The sequence below is a fragment of the Pogoniulus pusillus genome, chromosome 35 (genome assembly GCF_015220805.1).
Source record: "Pogoniulus pusillus isolate bPogPus1 chromosome 35, bPogPus1.pri, whole genome shotgun sequence".
Classification (NCBI taxonomy): Eukaryota; Metazoa; Chordata; class Aves; order Piciformes; family Lybiidae; genus Pogoniulus; species Pogoniulus pusillus.
The window spans coordinates 14,002,002-14,024,408 of NC_087298.1; the positions used below are offsets into that span (position 1 = coordinate 14,002,002).

General features: G+C 61.5%; 1 protein-coding gene across 1 annotated transcript; it reads left to right on the forward strand.

Annotated features, from left to right (window-relative positions):
* Window positions 1–20,246: 20,246 nt before the first annotated feature.
* IER5L (immediate early response 5 like) lies at window positions 20,247–22,089 on the forward strand. The gene has a single exon (XM_064171195.1). It carries the CDS (start codon window positions 20,589–20,591, stop codon window positions 21,585–21,587), a length of 999 nt encoding a protein of 332 aa, XP_064027265.1. The 5' UTR covers window positions 20,247–20,588; the 3' UTR covers window positions 21,588–22,089.
* The last annotated feature ends 318 nt before the right edge of the window (window positions 22,090–22,407 follow it).

Consider the following 22,407-nt stretch of genomic DNA (forward strand, 5'->3'; position numbering starts at 1 on the left):
GGCTCAGCTGTCCCCTGTCCGCAGCCCAGCCGGGCCCCAGCCCTGGCTCAGACACTCAATGGCTCCATTGTTCGTAGCCAGGAGCTCAGCTGCAGTGCCTGGTGGCCCATCTGGCTCCTCCACAGCCAGGAGGGGAACTCAGCCCCCAGCTTGGGGCACCCCACAGCCCCCCGAAGGGGAGAGGAGGGGGCTGCATCCCGTTGGAGTAGAGCTGGGTCAGGGTCTCCTCCTTCCCCAGGGCCACTGTGGGGAGTGTGCTGGGTGAGATCAGGTGCCTGCTTCCTTGCCTGGCTTCTGGGGGGCTTGCTGGGGGCACTGTGGTGAGATGGAGCTCTGAGGAGTGGAACGTTCCTGCTCCACCCCACAGACACAGCGTAAAATCTCTCTGCTCCCCATGCCAAACTGAGCAGCCTCAGAATTCCAGCACGGTGGGGGTTGGAAGGGGCCTCTGGAGCTCGTCCTCATCACACCCCCCCTGCTGAAGCAGGGCACCCACAGCAGCTTGCCCTGCACCGCAGCGTCCAGGCGGGGTTGAAATCCCTCCCGAGAAGGAGACTCCACAAACACCTCTGGGTGCCCACCCCAGCGCTCTGGCCAAGGGATCACAGGGCAGGGACACTCACAGCAAGCACAGAGCCAAGCACAGGCTGGCACCGGGGTGGACACGCTCCAGCAGACCTCAGATCCGCAGGAGACAGCAGCGGGCTCGGAGCCTTGCCGCGGCTGGCAGCTGCCCGCGGCGCTGCCCCAAAGCGGAGCCCTGCAGCACCGCGGCCCCGCAGCTGCGCTGCCCCACGGGGGAGGCTGCTCGCAACAGCCCCGCAGCCAGCTCCAAAAGCTCCAAACACCCTCCGGGTGAAAACAAAGAGCCTGGAGCAGCCCAAAAAGCAAGCCCAGGGCCTCTCAGCCGTTGTGCTTCCCGGGCTGGAAGGGGAGGCAGTTCCTCAGGAGCAGCTGGGGCGCTGCTCTTGACACCAAGAGGACACACAAGGGCTTGTGTCCTGCTGGTCACACCCCCGTGTCTCGCTCTGCTCCTGTTTCGAGTAGTCACTGCTGCAGCCCACCCAAGACCAGCCACACCAGTCTGGATCACAGAGCCGTTTTGGGTAGAAAAGCCCTTTGAGATCATCCAGTCCGAGGTTCTCTAACTCTGCCAAGGCTGGTGCTAAACCATGGCCCTCATCTCCCAAACACCTTCAGGGATGGGCATTCAGCCACCTCCATGGGCAGCCTGGTCCAAGGTTTGGGAACCTCTTCAGCAAAGAAGTTTCTTCCCATGTCCAACCTAAACCTTTCTTGGTGCAACTTGAGGCCATTTCCTCTCATCCTCTCACCTGATACTAGGGAGAGGAGCCCAAACCCACCTGGCTCCAGCCTCCTTTCAGGGAGCCATAGAGAGCAATGAGGTCTCCCCTCAGCCTCCTCTCCTCCAGACTACTCAACTCCAGCTCCCTCAGCTGCTCCTCCCCAGCCCTGTTCTCCAGACTCTTCCTCCAGCCCCTCAACACCCTTCCAGCCCCAGCAGCCAGGGCACGAAGGTCACTCAGCAACTGGTTCTTGCCGCTGCTGACCGCTGATGCTCCTGGCTGGCAGTGATCCACCTCTCAGCTCCCAGAGAAGGCTCTAGCAAAGCAGCCACTGAAGTGCTGCTGAAGACCTGGAGGAGCCCTTCCTGGGCCCTGTGATTTCAGGAGATGCTTTTGTGAAGCAAGTTCTGTGGGCTGCTCACTCCCAAGAGCTGCTGGAGGCAACAGCAGCAGAGCAAGTTCCTGCCAAAGCCCTTTGGTTGCCCTACAAAGCCCAGCTCAAGCCACCCCAGAAAGGCCTTGGTGGCTGCTGCTGGATCCAAGCACCCAGGAGCTGTAGTGGCAGGGAGCTGGATGCTGCTGTTTGTGTCTTCTGAGGTGGCTGTGCCCAAGCAGGTCTCTGCTCTGCCAGCTCCAGAAGAGGATGCACTGAAGAACATTCACCACAGGGTCTCCCTGTCCAGGAGAGGTTTCCAGTGACCTGATCTCTCCTTCCTATGTTTTACTCAGCACTGAGCACTGGCAGAGCACTGGGGAAGACCCAGAAGGATTGCTGCATCACTGGGGCAGGTGGAGACCTCAGCAAGATTCCTGCAGCCACAGAGAGCGATCACAAGCTGGGCTGGGGGACAAACCTGGCCAGACACCCTGCACACACAGCAGACCCCACTGGGCTGAGGGTTGGGCTGGATGATCTCTGAGATGTTTGCTGTCATTCTGTGATCCCTTCTCATCAGGGACCCTCCATCAGCCCCCTCAGCTCATGCAGCATCCCCCAGCCAGCCCAGTTTACTCCACCTGCCCCAGCCCAGGGCTCAGAGACATGGCAGACACTCTGCAGTCATTATCTGATTAGCCTCCCTGATACCACAGAGCCTGGTTCAGTGCCCATGGAAATCAAAGGTTCCTTGATCTCAACAGACACCAAATCGAGCCCTGGTTGCCTCCAGCTGAGCACAACCATCCCATCTCCACCAGCTACTCTACAGCCCAGGTCACTGATGCATAATTAGAGGGCAGGATCCTGGCTTAACCCAGGGCACCAACCTGGCTTTTCTTATTGGCCCTGGATTTCCCCTTCCTCTGCACTGCCAGAGGAGTCAGGAGCTGTGGAAGCTTCTGTCACTGCTTGCATCAGAGGACCTCAAAGCACTGCAGAGACATCAGCGAGTTCTGTGAGCAGGGCTTGACACCAGGCAGAAATGGAAGCACCACCAGATGAAACTGGGTCTACCCCAAACCGCCCCTGGGCCCAGTCACCATCCTGCTCCCACTACAGATGCAGGTCAGGAGTAACTACCCCAGGTGGCAGAGCTGGAAGCAGAGCAGCAACCTGGCCCACTGCACATGAGCTGCAATTTGAGCTGCTATTTGTTTTCCTTGTGCTCATGCAGGAGCAGAGCTGCCTGTGCTAGCAGCCACGTCAGTGCTTGGCTCCACAGGGCCCAGCCTGAAAGACAAAGCAGCAAAGCAAAGAGCAAACCAGAGGCTGCTCCATGCTGTGGGAGTGCATCAAGAACCAGTTCTGGGACCTGGCACTTGCGCCTGACATTTCCTGGAGTGAAAGGGGCTACGAGACCCCAGCCTTGCCACCCCCTGGGGACATGTTCCTCAGTTCAGCCCTTTGCACAGCAGATCTGAGGCAGCAGAAGGACATCCACCAGGATCTGGACACATCCTACTGAGCCTTGGAGCCTGCCTGATCCTGGGAATCCCACAGGGTGGTAACAGGGGACAAAAGGGCAACCCAGGGTCTCTGAGTGCAACTCTGACATCTCTGTGCAAACCCAGACCCTTCCTCCCTGACCTGTAGAGGAAACTGATGTGGAAAAGAGTTTCTCACTCCCCACCTCTCCAGAGAAGGTCAAGTTAGCCTGAAAGCCCCAACCTGCTCACTGTGGTGATGATGAAAATGTCACCACCCGAAGCAGCTACTCCAGAATGAAGAGCCAGGGGAGGGAAGGTTGAGCAAGGAACGTCACAACCATTGTCAGCCTTGGGGGCCTGCAGCCTGGGCACAAAGACCTCTGAGCCAGCAAGCCCAGGGCTCCAGATCAGCCCCACAGTGATCTGCCCATGCCCACAGGCCTGTCCCCTGCCTGGGACCCCAGCATGCCCAGCTAGCAGGGTCTGCCCACACCGTGTCCCCAGGAGCTCCACTTCTTTGGGGATTTTGGGGTGCTCAGAGATGCTCCTCTTGCCAACGGACAACGCCCAAGACCTTGCCTGCATAGGGCTGGGAGGAGGTTTCTGATCATGCCTCTGTGAGGCATCAGCCCAGGCAGAAACCTGGCCCTGATGCTGGGAGCCAGCAGGCAGGAAGACAGGAGGTCATGTTCCACTCCTGGGAATGGCTCAGCACCAGGCAGGGAGCAAAGGAGCACAACCCAGGCACCATCTGGGGCTCAGGAAAGGCCTGACCCTGCTCACGTCCAGGCTCTTTCACAAGCTCAAGTCAGAGGGCTCCCGGAGCAACTTGGCTCCAGGGGAAGCAGGCAGTTGCAGCAAGCTGGGGCTCCCCACGTTGCTCCAGGGCCCAGCTCCAGCCCTTCTCCAGCCCAGCAGCACAGACTGACCTTCCCCACACAGCACCCAGCCTCGCCTGTGCCAACCTGCCACCCCTTCCCTGCACCCTCCCTGCAGCCCCCAAGGCCAAAGACACTCTTTTGCTAATGGAGAGCCTGAAGGTGCATCTGCAGCCCAGGGGAGCAGCATCCAGGCTGCTTTGTTCTCTGCTCTCCTCCTCCAGCTCTGCACTGAAGCACAGGAGCCTTCTCCTCTGCCCCCAGTGCTGCCAAGCAGCCTCCACCTCCCCAGCTCCAGAGAAGCCTTTCCTCTCCCTCCCCGTGCTCTGTCTCTGCCGAGCAGCTCGGAGGCAGCCTGCATGAAAGGTACTGACAAAATAAAGTTGGATTGCACTGCATTATTGAGAAAGTGACCTCCAGTGGTCAATAAAGCCTTTGCCCACCGTTTCCAGGCAGCGCTGCCTGTTGTCAGGCTCTGCCTGGCTGCAGTAGGACCGAGGCTCCTCTCTCCCGGTCCCAGCTCCCACGGGTGGCTCCTTAAAGCTCAGCCTGCACTTTGGTGAGGAGGAGCTCGGGGCACTCCCATGCAGGGCTGCAATCAGGAATGCAAACAGGCTGCAGGCGAGAGCGCAGCGCGGAGCCGGCTCCCTGCCGCCGAACTCGCAGCTGCTGGCTCCGGGCTCTGATAAGGGAAGTTGGCAGAAGGCACCGATCTAGGACCAGACGTTTGTTGGTTTCACTGCAAACCCTCGGCCAGGCTGTGGGGAGAGGGAGGAGGGGTTCCAGGGACACCATTCCCTGCGCCTCGGCAGCGCCGAGCTCGGTGCCTGGACAGGCTGATGGACCCAGGTAGCGCACAGGCTGCCCCCGAAGGTGCCCTGCTCCGTGCCACCACGTTCCCACTCCTTTCACATTCGGTTTCCAACAGCAGTTGCACAATCAGCTCCCTCCTTCCCTCCCCTGCTGCTGCAGAAGGCAGATCTGGCCCAGCCACCTCAGACACTTCTGGAGGAGGTTCACTCCAGTGTGGAGGGGGAGCAGCCCACCGGCAGCACCCCTCTGCTGGGCACCCCACAAGCAGAGCCTGGCCTGAGCAGAGCAGAGCTGGTTTCCCTTCCCATCACACAGAGAGAACACAGGTGCCCTGCTACACGCACGGGCAGCTGCTGGGAGGAACCCACGGGAGAAGGCAGCAGCCTCTTAGCAGGACCAGCAGCTCCAGCTCACTGGAAGCAGCTCACTGGAAGCCCAGGTGCTCCCTCGTCTGCAGGTCCCTCCTCTCCTTCCTCTGTCCCTTCACAGCCTCCCCAAGCAAGCAGCAGCCCTCACCATCAGCCTGGAGCTCTAGGTGGGGGTTTTACCCTTGCTGGGGATCAGCTTCAGGTAGAGCTCAACTGCAGGACATGGACCAGCATCCACCAGAGAAATGGAGGGAAGACGCCAAAGCAGTTGGGCTCCTAAGGGTCCTGCTTCATCTCCAAGTGCCAGTGCCACCATAGCCAGGGAGGAGCACAAGAAGGAGCACAGCAGCAGCTGCCCTCTCCAGGTTTTGCTCCATGCTAGGACCGAGGGTGCTCAGGGACAATGACCCCCCCACCCTCTTTGGGATCCAGGCCCGAGGAGCAGCCTCATCGCCTTCGGAAGCCAGGCCGGGCTGGGAAGAGCTCCCCATGCCTGGGCAGACAGCAGCAATGGGAGCTGGAGCCTCTGCAGCATCAGCTCCCCTTCCCGGCGGGAACGCTGCGCAGGGCAGATAAGGAGCTGCACAGGCAGGGAGCAGAGGGGGTCAGCAGCCAGCGGGGTCCAGGAAACACGGGCAGTGAGGAGCAGGGGGAGAGGGGCTAATTAGCCATCTCCTGCCCCAAGGGGATTGTTTTAGACAGCATGAAAGATTAAAGGTCTCAGGGATGAGAAAGAAGGTGGAGAGGCAGAATCTCCTCCCAGGCATGGCCACACAGACAGCCCAGAGCCGGGGGGTATGGTCAGCACCAGGCTAGGAGCTGTGGGCACGATCCAGCACAACAGGCAAGGAGAGAAGCAACAAAATGGCATCCTCCTAAATTTAGCAGCCACCATGCATATCCTCTCCCAACCCTTCACCTTCACAGCCCACCCCCAGAGCTGTGCAAGGCTAATTTCCATCAAGGGTGTCTTGGAAGAGGCTTCTCTTCCATTCCAACCCATCTGCCAAGTGCAGCAGCCTTCTCCAGCTCAGCTCCCCTCTCCTGCAGCCTGCCAGCAGCACAGGCATGGCACAGAGAGAGCAGGTGCCTACATGCCACCTGCAGAGCAGCCTCCCCTCCCCTGGCATCAGCCAAACCACAGGGGTCCAGGAGCAAGCCCACTCGGACCCTCTTGGTGGAGCAGCCACCTCCCTCCCTCATTCTGCAGCTCACAGCCCTGGCATGGAAAGCAAGGGAGAGCTCTCTGGTCCCCTCTGGTAGCTGTCCCAGCATCTCTGTCCTTCAGCTCTGCACTCCCACAGCCCCTGCAGCCAGCAGCTGGTACCTGGCATCTCCCCATAAGGGCAGGAGCAAGAAGCTCCAGATGGTTTTGGTGCTGCTCTCCAGCCCTCACATCTGGCACAGCTGCAGCACCAAGGGCAGGATGCCTTAAGGCAGAGCCAGGTGTTTGCTCTGTTCTGCAGCAGGTTGCAAGTTTCCAGAGGAGAAGGGGACCACAAGAGGCAAAATCAAGGCTGAACCCCACAAGAAGAGGCCATGGTCCTGCCAGAGCCATGCATGGCCAGCAGGGAGGGAAGGTGAAAGGACCCAAGCTTCTGGGGCCACTGCAGCCAGGTCCCAGCTCTCCTCCTGCCATGCATGGCTGGGCTGGCCTTGCCAGGAGGAGACCACCTAGGAACAAAGCTTGGCATGGTCCAGACACCACCACAATGGGCAGTGGCTCAGCCATGTGCCCTCCTGAGGAACACAAAACATCAGCAGTGCCTTCCAGCCCCAGGACCTCAACACCTTATGGGGCAACCACAGAAGGGTGGCTGCTGGGAGCCGACATTGGCATACCTCAGACCATCTGGTCACAAATCCTCCACATGCTGCTGCTTTTCAGCCCCTTCCCCTGGCAGGTCACTGGTGGTGAAAGCAGCTCTGGCAAGGGTACCCTCACCCCCCTGACTGGGGTGAAGGATGGTTGTCAGGGGCTGGAGTTCCACTTTTTGCCTCTTCATGGTGCTGAAGGACAAAAGGGACAAAGTGTAGCTCTGCATGGGTGCAGACACTGCTCTGGGCTCTGGTGGGGCCCAGCAGATGCCCATCACTGGCCAGAGGCAGCCACACCGAGCGCACATTTGTCTCCAGAGAGGACACACCACAGCCTGGGTGTGAGGCAGGGCTGGGTTTTGGGGTGCTGATGGCAGCCAGCCTCAACCCCCTCAAGTTCAGACTTGAAACCTAAAAGCCCACAGCTGGGTGGGCCTTTGCCGGTCTCGTTGGGAGCTGCACCCACACGAGCAGGCATCTCACCCAGCCCGTGCCCACCGCTGCACCCCTGGCAGGCGAGGTCAGGGGAATCTGGGCCCAGGTGACAGCTCTGCAGCTTCAGGCTTTCGAAGCTCCCAGCCTGGGCTCGGCTGGCTCAGCCCAGCCGGGAGCACCAAACCAGCCAGGCAGGACCAGGAAGCATTCCCCTGTACCCCACACCCTGCACCTGCCCTGAGCTACAGTCTGACAGGCAGAGGAGGCTCTGCTGGGGAGGGAAGCCTAATCCTGCAGCCCTTACAGCAGTGGGGCCAGATCCTGCCTCTTCTCATTTGCCAAGCTAGGAAGAAGAGGGACAACAACCAGGGGCAAGAGAGAAGAGGTGACCTGGGGCCATCCACCCCCGGCGGCCAAGCACAGGCAGGGACAGCTCTTCCCTCTCCTCCACTGCCTTTCTGCCCCTGACAACCCTTCCCAGCTTCTCCCAGCCCAAAACTGGGCTGCAGCAGAGTGGTACCTGCAGGTGCTGGTGAGTCAGAGATGGCCAGAGACAACTGTACCAAGCTCTCCCCACGGCCCCTTCAGCTTCTCCCTCCTAGGCATGCCCTCAGCAGCAGTTTAAAGAGGGGCTCTGAGGTTGGGATTTTTCCCCCTCTGCTCTTTCTTGTCTCCAGTCCTGGTGGGTGGGGGAAATCCCAGGTGTCAAACTTCAAACAGGCAGCCCAAGTCTCCTCATGTTCATGTCCCAGGCACTGCCTAAACACAGGCTTCTGCCTGCACCCACCCCCGGGCTGGCAGGAGCTTGCATGGGGCCTGGCCAGTGGGACAGTGGCAAAGGGTGGCACCATGCTGCTGCCTGCCCTCCTCACAGCCCAGTTCTGCCAGGGAGATCTGTTTGTCCAGCCATGGCTTGGTCAAGCCCTGTCCAGGAGGGTTGCAGGGCTGGGGTTCAGCCCCTGCCAAGAAGCCCTCTCCCAAAGGACAGCAGAGCTCCTGGAAGTCAGCTCTGCAGGAAGGAGAGAAAAGCCTTTGACTTCTGCCTGCTCAGCATCATGTCCTGGCAGCAGCCCTGTAGCTGCCACCCACCCCACGAGACACCTGGGTGGCACAGGGCAGCCCGGGGATGCCTCACACCCAAGGCTTTGCTTTGTACAGTTCAGCTGCACTCTTGGTCTGGGTGATTTCTGCCACAGACCCAAAGCTTCTCCTGGGCTTATGCCCAGCCAAGCAGAGTAACCAGGGCAGGGCAGGAGCACAGCACAGAGCAGCACAGGGGCACAGGATGTACTCCATGCAGCACAGCCCAAAACCAGGAGGTGTGAGGAGCAAGCAGCCTGCTCTCTGCCAGGGCTTGGGTGGGGGTGAGCTGGATGGAGCCCTTCACCCCAACCCCCTGCACCACAGAGCTCGCTGTCCTCTGCACAGCACAGAGCCCCCAGCCCCTGCTGCTCCCACCTGCAGCAGCCTTGCCCCACACCAGTCACCTCCTGCACAGCTCCTGGCTGGCACACTGACAGAGCAGGGCACTTTGGACCTGGTGCTTCCATAACAAACCTATTTTCTTTCCTCCAGTCACCTGCAACAAAGACAAGCAGGCACACAGGCAGTGCAAGGAGATGCAGCATCCATTTGGCTTTCCATTGTGCTCCTCCACAGCAAGCTGAAGCTGATTCACAGCTGATTTGGTTCTGGGTTTGGTGGTATTTGAGACCCTCAGGCTTCATGGGGAGCTGAGCTCTCCCACAGCAGAGCAGGCAGGAGCCAGCCTTGCAGGCGGGAGTCAGCCTGGGCAGCAGGTTAGAGACCCCATGAAGAGGAGAAAGGAGATGCTGAGAGCAGAACTCAGTCCTGGGAGCCTGCACCAGGAGGCCCACAGTCAGAGCCTGGAAGCAGCTTCGCTGCCTGCCAGGAGCACAGAGAAACGTCAGAGTGGCATTTTGTTGAAAGGGGATGAGCAGGAGCGTGGGAGGATGTGTTGATGCTCCCTCCTCGGAGGAAAGGGCACACTTTTCAGTGAGAAAAAGCTGTCCTGGCTCAGTAGCTGTGCCAGGGAGGATGGGGAGCACAGGATGGGCAGTGCTGCAGCCTCCCTCGACACCCAGCAGCAATGTGTCAGAGCAGCTCTGCCAGCCAGGTAAGCCCACAGCTGCCCTGGCTGCTCTACCTCTGCCAGCCATTGCCTTCCAAGCACAGACACCAGGGCTCCAGTGCTGCTGTCCCCACTGGAGTTGTGTCCAGTGTGTCTGGGTGCCACGTCCTGAGCACTGGACACCTGCACTGCCAGCCACACAGGCTCTGGAGCATGTGTGTGGAGCACAGGATGGCATCGGGAAGTGCAGGGCACCAGTTCGACAAAAGCCTCAATAACAATCTCCGACCACAGCAGAGGCAGCCTGGCTGGGGTCACACTCCCACCACAGATGCCTCCTTTCAAAACACCTGCCACGGGCTTGGGTCCAGCAAGGTGCTCAGCTCCAGCAGCCCACAGAGCCACTAGGGCCTGAGGAACAAGCAGTCACACTTTGCCATGCAGCTCAAGGTGCTCAGTAGATGCCCAGCCTAGGTCTAAGCTGGTGAGTCTAAGCCTTCTTGATGCCTTTGCCCTCTACTCCCCCTCCAAGGAAGCAGCTACCCTGGAGCAGCCCAAAGTGCAGTTGTGGGAAAGGTCTCTGAGCAGCACCTTTGCACCTTGAGCTGCTTTCCAGGGCTGCTGGGACAAACCTTGGCTTTGAGAATGGGCTCAAATGTGCTGGGACTGTGGAGGGGCTGGCAAGGAGGGAGGTCCTTGCAGCAAGGTAAGCAAATAGCAGTGCCAAGTCTCCCACCATGAACTCTTCCTGAGGAGGTCCTCAGCATCTCCCCAGAGCTACTCCCAGCAAACCCTTCACCCCTACAATGCTCCTCCAAAGGGGCTTCCACTGAGGACGTGGGCAGGAGGAGGCAGGAGCCAAGGGAAGGGGCTGCTGCTCCCCCAGCTCCTGCGCCAAGGGGCACACACGTGAGCAGGTGTTGGCTTGGGTTTCCAAGCCCTGCCAAGCCCTGCCAGCACCAGCTGCTCCTGCCCATCCCTCTCCCCCACAGGGGCCCTCAGATCGGGTTTCTCAGGTTGCCACCTCCAGGTGAGTCCCCGCAGACCTGGCCCGGGTCGTCTTCCCTGCACCATTCCATAGGGATGGCAGCTCAGCCTCGGGCGGGTGGGCACCGCAGCATCCCGCGGGCTTCGGCCGACAGCAGGGGGCAGGCAGACCCCCTCAGCCCCCGCACGCCCGGGATGCACCGGGCGCCCCCAGAAACCAGATCTGGGCCACTCCAGAGCCAAAAATAACCTGCCAGCTGCCCGGGAAGAGAGCAGAGCCAAGCCTGAGCAGATCAGGCACATATCAGGAGGGGAAGTCATCTGCATCCATCCGCAGGGATAGGGCAGGGAGCGCGGCTCGGTGCGGCTCGGGGGCAGGGGCAGAGCAGCAGCGAGCAGCAGCACGCAGCAGCCTCCAGGCCTTTTTTGGCAGCGAAGCAGCAGAAGGCAAATACCCCCAAGGCCCCGTGCTCCATCTGGGGAAGATCTGCCGTGCCTGGGAGCTGCACAGAACCCCGCTGCTGGGTGCTGAGGAGAGCGACCCCAGCTCGGTCTCTGCTCTCCAGCCCCGGGAGGCAGCAGCAGCAGCCCGAGCAGCTGGGGGCGCGGGGAGCTTGCAGACCTGTGCTGGGTGGGAGGATGTTCTCCCATCCCAGCCTCTCCAGCAGCGATCACCCAGAAACGCTCCCCAAGCCCAAGCAGGGGTGAGCTCAGCTTGGAGCAGGCTGGAGAAGCAAGAAAGAAAATCCAGGTGTGCAAACCAGAGTAAGGAGGCACCAGGGTCTGTTGGCATCTTGGGCCAGCTGCCTACCAGAGCCTCCTGGTGCAGCCAGCTCTCATGTTCACGAGCAGCAGCAAGAGCCCTGAGCCTCACAGCTTTTGGGGAGAAGGAGATAAGAGACCTCTGTCCCCGGGACAGCCATGATGGCCAGGAGCAACACGGGCACAGAATCCAGAGCTACCTTGGGCTGAACCCAGGCAGTGGCACTCCATGACCACCAGCCCCATGAGCAGACTCAGGCCACATCAGTGGGAGTTGGGTTCCCAGCTTCCACAATTACACACCAGTTGCCACCAGGACTGGGGTGCAGGGTTAGGCTGAGTTAGAGAGGCAGAAGCCAACACTTCTGCATCGACCCATACCTCCAGGAGCCTTTTTCCCTTGAGCATTCCCAAATCTTCCACTTTTTCACTTCTTCCTGTCCAGGAGGCACTCAGGACGTGATGTGCTTCAGGAGCTGTCACCTGCCCTTCATCAGGAGCTTTGCACCAGTCTCCATTTTCCACCCACAATACTGGCATGGGGAAACCCTCTCAGCCTGCTCTCCAGTGTGGGTCCTCAAAGCACCCACCAGCTGCTGAGCCTTTGCTGTGCTGCCCCTCAGCACCCCAAAGGCCTGGGCGCCAGCTGAGGCACACACAGAGGGCAGAAGCTCCCCACTGGGGCTCTGCACCATGTAAAAGTGTTTCCTTCCTTTGTTCTCTCCTTCCAGCTGGCCACCAATGCCTTGGGAAACACAGGCTGGAGAGGCTTAGGATTTATTTTTGAGAGCTTAACATCCATTATGCTCTTAAAACATTTATGCCCTTAAGCATCTCCAGAGTGGCTGCCGAACACCCATTAGAAAATCTTCACCCCTGGCTCAGGCCTGGCAAGTGTCACCTGCCAGGGGCACCCCTGAAGACCTGGCAAGACACTGGACGTGAGCCCTTGGCTCCTAAGACCTGAGCACAGCACCCCAAGCCCTGGGCCCTTAGCCCCCAGGCGAGTGAGAGCCCAGAGGTGAGGTTGCTGCCCCAGAGCAGCCAGCGTGTACTGAGCCTGCTGCCAATGGCCATGGCAGGGCAGCTGCTGCGTCCCTGGGAAGCGCAGGGCTAAGGGAGAGCTCAGCTTCCTGTGGCTGCTGCTGCTTGGCTCCAATGTGCCTCTAGCAACACTGGCCTGGAGATGTTATCCACCTTTCACTGCTCCCCCTTCCAGAGCAGCAAAGTTTCCCTCAGCCTTGGGAGCACCTCTGCAGATGGGAATGTCCTGCAGCAAAGTAGCACTGCACCAGGAGCTGCTGATAAACAGCTTCACCTCCAGGACCCCGCAGCTCCTGCTGCCTCCTCCAGCAGCTGCAGTTCACTCTTTGGGGCTCTTCTCCATGATCAGAGCAGGAAGGAGCCAGGTTTGGCCCAGGAGTGCATGAGAAGCAATCAGCCTTGGAGACGTGGAGGGGACAGCCCAGTCTCAGTGCACCTACTGCAGCACAACCACCGCAGCACCCTGAGGCTACTGGCGCAGGCTCCTGGATGACAGGCAAGGGATGAGGAGCAAGGAATAAACGAGAGAGCCAGACAGGTCTGGAAGGGGCTGTCCTGTGCCCTCCTCCAGCAGACAGCTTCCGCAGATCCCAGTGCAGACCATGAAGGGAACTTCCTGCTGCCCTCGGTGTGCCCAGCAGGTCGCAGCCGCACAGGCTGTGATTCAGCATCCAGCCACAAGAGTCCCTGCTTGCAGGGCAGCGAGGTCCTAGCGCTGCAGGTCCCTCCACAGCCATAAACTCTGATGGGCTTCAGCCCCTCTGTTCCCACCGTGCCACTCACGCCCCAGGAGATTTTTGCACCCCAGAGAAGAACTCCTCTGGGTACAAATTTCACCCAGACAGCCCCAAATCCAGGCATGACCAGCAGCTCTGCCTGCTGCCAGCAGCATCAGGCACAGGGCTGGGAGCAGCAAGATCCCGAACTCGCAGCATGGGCCAGCACAGCCCAGTCCCAGGCAGGATCAGACATGCACCCCAGCCCTCCTCTTGCCTCCATGCCAACAGCAGCCCATATGGGACCCAGTGCAGCATGGGCAGGCCTGGCCCATCTGCCCCCAGCATCACCCAGTGCCAGCCAGCTCAGGTGCTGGCTCCCTGCAGCTCAGTGCTCCCCAGCACTGCATTTTGGAGGTCTTCCCTGCTTTTCCAGCCAGCGAGGTTCCAGTGCTGTGCTCACAGCCTCTTCTCCAGCACATTTTTCTGGCAGAGGGACTTCACCCCCCTCTGCCGAGCTCAGCAGGGCACAGGGGCAAGGGCTGTCAGGACAGGGCAATGATTTGAGGCAGCCAGGTGCCAGCCCATGGCTCGCTGGCTCATTATGGGCCCAGTACAGGGTTGCCCACCCAGCTGTGGCCCCCAGCACTCACCCGCACCAGCCCCAGCTGCTCCACAGCAGGCAGGAGGTGCTGGGGGCTTCGTTGTCATCTCTCCCCAGGTCTGCACAAGCTGTCTGAAGGTAGCTCCTGGCAAGGGGCCAGGCCAGCCTCGGTGGCCTTGATGTGGGCATCTACTGGGCACGTGCCAGGGCGAGCGCAGGGCATTTGGCTGGAGGCAGTGGGTGCCAGACTGAATTAAGCCGGGGGGGAGGGGGGGAGGTTAGAAAGCTCCAGGTCGCAGCAGTGGCGTGAGGAAGCAGCTCCCTGCCCGTGTCATGGCTGCTCCTCGCTGCACTCCAGAGCCCTTCATCCGCGAGGCTCAGGCACAGAGGTGTCCCCTGGGCGGGGAACAGCCACAGGACTGGTTCTGCTGGGCATGGGGGGCACTGGACGGCTCAGTACCCACCTCCCAGTTCAGCACCCACCTCATGGCAGCACCAGGTTCCCGGGCACCAAGCACTGGGAGGGGATGCGGGGTCAGAGGAGGAGGCGATGCAGGGCCAGAGCGGGTCCAGCATCCCGCAGGCAGCCGCGCGGCCGTGCCGGCGGTGCCCGGCACCGAAGGGGTTACGGAGCAGAAGCGCTGCCGTTAATAAGGGAGGCCACGGGAGCGATTGTTCTGTTTAAAAAGCCCACGGCCCAGGTTGTTCGGCTCCACAAGGGAGCCTGCTCGGGCACCGCAGCTGCTCCTTTAAGGTACCAACAACAAAGCGGGGGAAGGCGCTGGCTCCGCCCCGAGACTGCGCATCCCCTCCGGGTCCCCCAGCCCAGCCACCAGCGGCAGCCGGGACCCCCACGCCAAGCCCCGGACTACCGGTCCCGGCATCCCCCGGGCACCCCCAGGGGTTTGCTCCCTGTCGGGGATTGTAGTCCTGCCGTCTCTGTCCGTCCGTCCGTCCACCCACGGCCACGCTCCTCCCTCCCGGCTGGAAGGACCCTGCCGGGGAGCGCTGCAGGTTCCACCACAGACTGGCAGCGGTTAACCATTTCAAGCCCCTCGTTAGCCGGCAGCACTAACTGCACCCACCTCAGGGCACTCCGAAGGAGGAAGGAGACCCCTTCCGTGGCCGTGGCGAGGAGCCCAAACAGGTCCCCGGCACCACCCTCAGCTTCATCCCCACCCAAGCCACAACTCTCGTTTAGTGCCTGCCTCCCGCTGCCCTCCCCACAGACTGGGCGAGCCCAGGGAGTAGGCAAGGATCTACCTCTGGCTGCTGTCTGCTCCAAGCGTCACCACCAAGGTGACCTCACTGGGGATGAGCAGTTCCACCGCGGCAGTCACGCCGGGGTCCCGCACACTGCCGGTGGGAGGACAGGGCCTGGCGTCCAGAAACCACAGGAGAGGGCAGGGGAAACGGAGACAGAGACCCGACCAGCCCTGCCTTGGAGCTGCCAGGTCTCCAGGCCCTCCAGCTCCACATCACAGCTTGCTGCCAGGCTCCTCCAGTACCCACTGGTGCCTGGGAGGGACCACGGCTGCAAATGCCACTCAGCTCCCAGCACGGAGGGGAAGGGGGCTGCAGGTAACACCCCTCACTCACTGCAGACAGGCTCCAGCTGGGTGAGGGTGGTGCTCCAGCACACCAACAGGCACAGCTGCAACACGGGCTCAGATCAAGCCCAGGGCTCAGCCCTTGGCAGTGCAGCACGAGAGACATGGGCATGTTTGACCCATCGGTGGAATAGGGTCACTGTCAGGTGCCACAGCCCAGCAAGCAGCCCCAGGCACCTCGTCCCTCCTGGAAGTGATGCTCTGGAGTGGCAGCAGGAAGTTCCAAAGCAGCTGGAGCCTCTGGCACAGACTTGCTTTATCCAAGGAGGTGGTGGTGACATCCACAGCCCCCAGCAAAAGCCACCCCAGGCACACAGCACCAAATGCATCAGACACCTCTGGGGCCTTTCCCTTGGTTTCTCTGCAGGAGATGCCCACAGGCAGCCACCACAGTGGCCAAGCCTGCCCTGTGCAGTAAGCAGAGGAGCTCCCAGGGAGGTGAGCACCCTGCCCATGAGAGAGACGTGACAACAGATGGGTGACAGGGGCCAGGAGGGCACACAGTCCAAGGTGAGAAGCTAGGTCACAGAAGGGAGCAAGCACTGACATCATCCTTTCTCCTTGGGACCCAAGAAATGATGGGGACAATTCAGCAGGGCCTGTTGTGACAGGGCAAGAGTTGATGGTTTGAACCTAAAGAGGGAGATGCAGACTGGAGAGAAGGAAGAGTTCTTTGACACTGAGTGGGGTGAGACCCTGGCCCAGGTTGCCCAAAGGTGGGAGTTGTCCCATCCCTGGAACCCTTGCAGGTCAGGTTGTCTGAGGCTCTGAGCAGTCTGCTCGAGTTTGGGATGTCCCTGCTGACTGCAGGGGGGGTTGGAGTAGGTGGCACTGAAAGGCCCCTTCCAGACTAAACCATTCCATGGTCCTGTGATTCTCAGAACAGCAGCTCCTGAGCTTGCCATACTCCACTTATCTTGGAGCTGTGTCATCTTGGCAATGGTTGTTCAGGAGCCCACACCCTGAACACACCAGAGACAAGGTGACAAGGCACCAGCAGACACCTGGGCAGGCACCTGTGCCAGAAGCTCTATAATGCCACCAATGCAGAGCAACATACCAGCAGCTTTGTGTGCCAGGCAAGCCAAGCAGATCACACTAAAACCAACTGAGAGGCTGCAGCCTCCCCATGAACACCACAGCTCTGCTCACACCATCAGGGCTCATTCCTCCACAGCTCTAGCAAGGAACAGATCTGCTGCAGACCAAACCATGGATACAGAAGATGGCAGCAAAGCAGGCATGGGCTAAAAAATACCAGTGCAGGCAGAGCAGCCTGTGCTTTGGGTCATGTTGCCAGCTGGATGACACAGCCAGCATTTGCCAGGGTAAGCAGAGCCCACTGTGCAGAGGATCAGCAAGGAGACCCTGGGAGTGTCACCTCCTCCCTTCCACCCTCCCAGGATTGGCCACAGCAAGACTCAAGGCATTTCTACCCAAGGGACTCTCCCAGCACTTGGAGCATAGAAAGCACCAGGAGAGTTTGGAAGCACCACTCTGGACGCAGGGATAGCTTTGGCTCTGCTTGGCTATGAGTTGCACCCAGACCCTGCAGTACCCAGGGTACAAGGAACATTGGTGCAATTAGGTAGGAGCAGGGCACTCAGCGTCTCTGTGGCCTACTCTGGAAGCCATCACAGCTCCCCAGCTAGAGCAAGGAGGAGCAAACACCAAGTGGATGGCTTTGGGGATGGTTTCATCCCTGCTTTCTGCATGATTCTATACAGAGTGCCTGTCTGTGGCACTGGGGCTGAGAGAAAAAGCCAGCAGCTGTGGCAGGGGGGTGACATCCTCACCTGCAGCCCACCCAAGCAGCTGCTCAGGGGACTGCTGGCTTCTGCAGCCAACATGCCCCATTCCCCTGCACTGCAGCAAGCCCTGGGGGAGCAGCCTGGGTGAGTGTGAGAGGCCAGGCATCATCACACCTTGCCCAGTGCTGAGAAGGGGGTGGCAGAGGCCAGCCCTGCTCCCAGAGCTCAGCCTGGAAGCCTTGTTCTGGCTTGTTTTCCCACCAGCCCTGGGTGTCTGACTCGCACTAAGGAAGCCTGAAAAGCAGGCTCCCTCTCAGACATGCCAGGCACCCACAGCTCCACTCGCAGACACATCCCCAGGGAGTCAAGTTCCAGGTGCACCCAAACCCACTCATGTTTCAGCCTACACTAAATGCCTCCAGTTCCCTGTGTGAAGAATGCTGGGCAGTGCCCAGGCCCAGGGCTGCAAGGCTCAGGGGGAAATGGCTTCGTGGCAGCCAGTCTAATTGCACCAGAATGGGGAGATGAAGCAGCAAACCCACGTCTGTGTAGGCTGCTCAGGGTGGCACAGCTGCCCCGGCGAGCACCTGGTCTCCGATGGCTGCAGCTCCACATTGCACTGGGAAGGGAAGGAGGGGGTTAATGAAGGAGAGCATTGCCAGTTGGAAGTGCTACCTAAAAAGGGTTTCTCCTGCAAGCCGAAGCAAAATGGTTTCTCTTGCCAGCTTGTTTATTCTGCAGCTGAGAGCAGCGGACAGCCAGGTTTTGCTGCTGGAGCCCACTGCCGGATCGACGGCTGCAAAACCAGCCCTGGCAGCAGCACACCAGCACGGCTGGACCAACTGCGGTCCAGCTGCACCAGCCCCCGCCCGAGCCCGGCCCCACCGTGCCCACACCGCAGCACCAGCAGCACTCGCACCAGGAAACATGTGGATACAGCCCTCCACCTGTGCCCAGCCTCCCTCCCTCGGGGGAAATCTGGCACCTTAGTGGTCAGTTAAAAGCTGCAGCTGCCTTCAACCGAAGTGGCTTTAGACCAACTGTGTCCTCCAGCAGCAGGGTCCCGAGAGCCCTTTCCCGTGGGAAGGGCACACAAACCACAGTGGAGAGCAGGGAATGGGGGTGGTGGACAGGACAGAGAGATTTCCCTTGGAAAGGCAAGTGCCAAACCAACACATCCTGCCCCAGCTTGCTGCCTCAGAGCCAGCAAACAGAGAGGACTTGTCCTCCTCCCGAGGAGCAGAGCCCGCAGCATGTGCCAAGGCAGGTACCAGCCCAGTTCCCGTCTCCAGAAGATTTTGGAGCGCACAGGCAGAGTGAAGCAGCACAGGCAGCACACAGCCTGTCCTGGCTCTGGGATTAAAGCCACCGTGCTTCAAACAAAGCACCCACACCTGCTGACAGAGCCAGCCGGGCAGGAGCAGCCCACGGCCAGCGCGGGCCTGCCAGCTGCAGCCGGTGCCCGCAGCCAGCGCCAGGGCCAGGCCCATGCTTTACAGGCTCTGTATTAATTACCCAGACTCTAAATAAGATTAAAGTTTTAATTCCATCCTCATCTCCTAGAGGCTCCTGCTGTGTTCTTGGGTTTTTCTAGTGCCATGAAGCTTCTCAGGGAGTTACAGCAGAGGGCACTTCTCTGACAGCATCTCTGACATCAAGGTTGGCATGTGATGCCCATAGGGCCCACCACCCTCTGCAAAGCCCCTCCACAGCCATGATGCTCCTGCAAACAGGGCCCTGCAAAGCCACCTGAGCCACCACTTAAAGCCAGCCTGTGGGCAGCAGGGCCACAGGATGATTTAAGAGCAGAGGGCTGTGTCCCCAGGCCACACTGCCAGTCCAAGCCAAGGCAGGACGGTGAGCAGGAGCTCAAGAAGAGGACAGCTACCAGGGAGATATTTTATGGGTGGCACCATCCCCACTGCCCAAATGGCCACATAGCAGCCAGCTGAGGGGCAAATCAGACTCAGCCTGGACCACCCAGACTGGAGTTCTGTAGCTGGAGATGGGCCAGGGAACAGCAAAGAGGCAGCCGCTGCCTGCACTGGCTGGGTAGATGTGGCTCTCTGCCCTGGTTCCCTGGTGCCCAGAAGACCACAGAGAACACTGCAGAGCCACAGCTGGGGCTCAGCCCTCCAGCACCCTGCAAGGGCAGAGCCTTTGATTTCATCGAGCAGGAGCAAGACCTGGCTTCAGCCAACAAAGCATCCAGAGCTCCAAACCCCAGCCCTCTGTCTGCAGAGCCTAGCTCCAGGTATCACCCCCCGGATCTCCAGTTGCAGTGCAGCCAGTCTTGGAGAAGCCAACCTGCAGCCAGGAAGGAGTGCAAGGGAAGACCTGTGAAGAGGGAGGAGCAGCACAGACACCCCGCTCAGATGCTGCCCAAACCCACCGCCCCGAGCTGCAGTCCCGCTCTGGGCAGGGCTGGGATTGATTTCTACGTTCCAGACAAGGGAAGCAGGTCAGGAGCGTGCGGCAAGACCCTGGGAAGGCGCAGAGCAGGGCACGCACCCGCACCGGAGGCTGCGTGCAGCCGGGAGCGGAGCAGCCCTCAGTACGCCCAGGGAGGAACTGCGAAGTTGCCGGTACCATCGAGTGCGCTAGCGACAGGCAGTGCCCCAGGGCTGTCACAGCGCCAGCAGCGCAGAGCTCTCCGTCCCCCCGGAGAGCGGAGCGGGGACGCCTCCCGCTCTCACGGCCGCTCGGGGCCGCCCCCTGGGGCTGGGAGCCGCCCCCCGCTCACCTGTGCTAGGGGAAGCGGCGCAGGGAGGCGGCTCCCGGCTGAGCCGCAGTTCTAGGGCCGCCCAGCAGCCCGCAGACCTCCGCCCGGCCCGGCCGAGACCCCATCAGATCCCTACCGCCTGCCGGTGCCGCGCCGCGCTCGTCCGCATTTGAACGGTACCCAGGGCCCGCCTCATCCCTATTGGCCTCCGCTCCCGTCTGTCAGACCCCTCGCCGCCGTCCCATTGGCGGCGCAAGGCCGCTGGGGGGCGGGGCGGGGCCGGCGCCGCGCTATTAAAAGCGGGGGCTGGGCGGGCGCGCGCTCACTGCCGCCGCGCGACAGGTACCGGCGCGCGAGCTAGGGGTGGGGCGTGGCGCGCGGGGAGGAGGCGGAGCGAGCAGGGGAAGAGGGCGGGGCCGGGAGGGAGCGCGCAGGGAGGGAGGGGGCGGGGCGCGGGCAGGGCGCGCGCGGCGCTGGCTGCACGCGCCGTGGCGGCTCCGGAGCGGCGGCGGCGGCGGCGGCGGGAGGCACCGGCAGGCACCGGGGACAGCGGCGATGTGCGCGCTGCTGCCCGCCGCCCCCTGAGACGCCCCTCTCTTGTTTCCCCCGCTCCTCTCGCACCCTTCTCCAGCGACCCCAGGCTCTTTTCCCCCCTCTTCCCTCTCCCCCTCCCTGCTCTCTGCCTCCTTTCCCCCCCGCCACCCCTTCCAAACCCCCCCGCTCCCTCCGCTTCTTTATCCTCCGGTTCTTGCGACCCTCCCGGTTGCCGTGTGGATGCGGCCCGGGCTGCCTGGCTGCGCGGGTGGCGAGAGCAGATGCTGAGGGGCCGGAGGAGGATGGAGAGCAGCCTCGATGCGCAGAGTTTGATCAGTATTTCCCTGCGGAAGATCCACAGCTCCCGCACGCAGCGAGGCGGCATCAAGCTCCACAAGAACCTGCTGGTCTCCTATGTGCTCCGCAACGCCCGGCAGCTCTACCTGAGCGAGCGCTACGCCGAGCTCTGCCGCCGCCAGCAGCACTACCCCGACGGAGCCCCGCTGCTCGCCATGCCCGCCTGCCCGCCGCCTGCCGCCGCCGCCCCGCTGGAGCTGGCGGGGCTCCCGCTGCCCGCCGACACGCAGGACCGCGAAGCGCGGAGCTGCGCGGTGGTGCGGGGCGGTGCGGAGCTGTTGGAGGTGCCGGTGTGCGCGGCACCCCCTGAGCTGCAGCGAGCGCCTTGCAGAGACTCGTCCCCGGGCTTCTACCGGGCCGCCGGCAGCGCCGGTCCCGGTGGTGGTGGCGGCGGCGGCGCGCCCCCGGGGCTGCTGTACGCCGCCGGCTGTGACTTCGGGAGCAGCGGGGCACCGCACTGTAGCAGCCGCACCACAGTGCTGGATTTGGACACTCACGTCGTGACCACGGTGGAGAACGGGTACTTGCACCAGGACTGCTGCTCGCAGTGCCCCTGCTGCTGCCAACCGGCACCGGGGCTCGCCTCCCCGCCGCCCACACCGGGCACCAAGCGCAAGTATTACCCGGGGCAAGAGGAGGAAGAAGAGGAGGGGGTGGAGGAAGGGGAGCCGGGGGGAGGCGGGGTGGCGGGCGGCCCCCCCTTCGCCCCGTGCACCAAACGAGCCCGGTTCGAGGAGTACAGCGCCGAGCACCCCCAGGACTCTAACAACATCTCCAACTTGATCTCCATCTTCGGCTCCGGTTTCACGGGGCTGGTGAGCCGGCAGCAGGCGGACTCGGAGCAGCCCCTGAACGGGCAGCTGTGCGGCAAGCAGGCGCTGGCGAGCCTGGGAGCCTGGACTCGGGCCATCGTCGCCTTCTAGAGCAGCCGGGAGAGCAAGGGGAGCAAAGGGGGGCGGGGGGCTTGCGAAACGGGGGTGCGATCCGAGGGACAGCGGTTCCGGAGGGGGGGGGACCCTGAAACAAAGGCGGGGAGGGGGTTGGGGAGAGGGGAGGGGGGTGGAGGGTGCCGAGGGGTGGCAGGGAGGAGGGGGGGCAGAGCCACGCTAGTGTTTTATAAATTGTACAATAAAGAGAACAAAATCTAAGACCGTGGGACTTTATTTTTGTAGAGATGGGGGGGGGGGGGGAGGACACGACACAAACAAACGAAAACAAAACAAAAAAGCCACAACGAAGCACCTATTTAAATAATCCTCTTTGTGTCCGCTCGGGCACTCTCCCGGCGGCTTTCCCGGGGCCGGCGCTGGCGACGGGTAAAAGCCACGTGAGAGCCGGGTCCCAGCCCCGGGACCCCGCGGCGGAGAGAGCCCCCAGCCCCTTCCCCGGGCCGCCCTGGCGGGGTCCCTCTGCCTCCGCTCCGCCGCTGGGGTGCGGGGAGGGGAGCAGCAGCCGCTGCCGGGTCGCTTTTGTGCGTTTCTTTGGATACTGAAAAAGAAAAGAAAAAGGAAAAAAAAGGCAGAATTCAAAGGCTGCAACTTTGCTGCCAGCGGAACGTGTGCGCTGCCGCCGCTCCTTCCCGCTGCCGACGGACGCTTGAGGGCAGCGAGAGCGCTGTTTGGTGTGGGGGGGGGGAGGTGTGGGGAGCGGTAAAGCAAGGGCCAGGGGGTCTCACAGGGCTGCTCCCCGCCGGGGAGGGCGCAGGCGACCCCTGGCAGCCCGGAGCGGCCGGCTCGGTGTGTC

What these genes read in the sequence shown, in the direction of transcription:
- IER5L (XM_064171195.1), top strand. Translation starts at nt 20,589, where the DNA reads ATGCTGAGGGGCCGGAGGAGGATGGAGAGCAGCCTCGATGCGCAGAGT.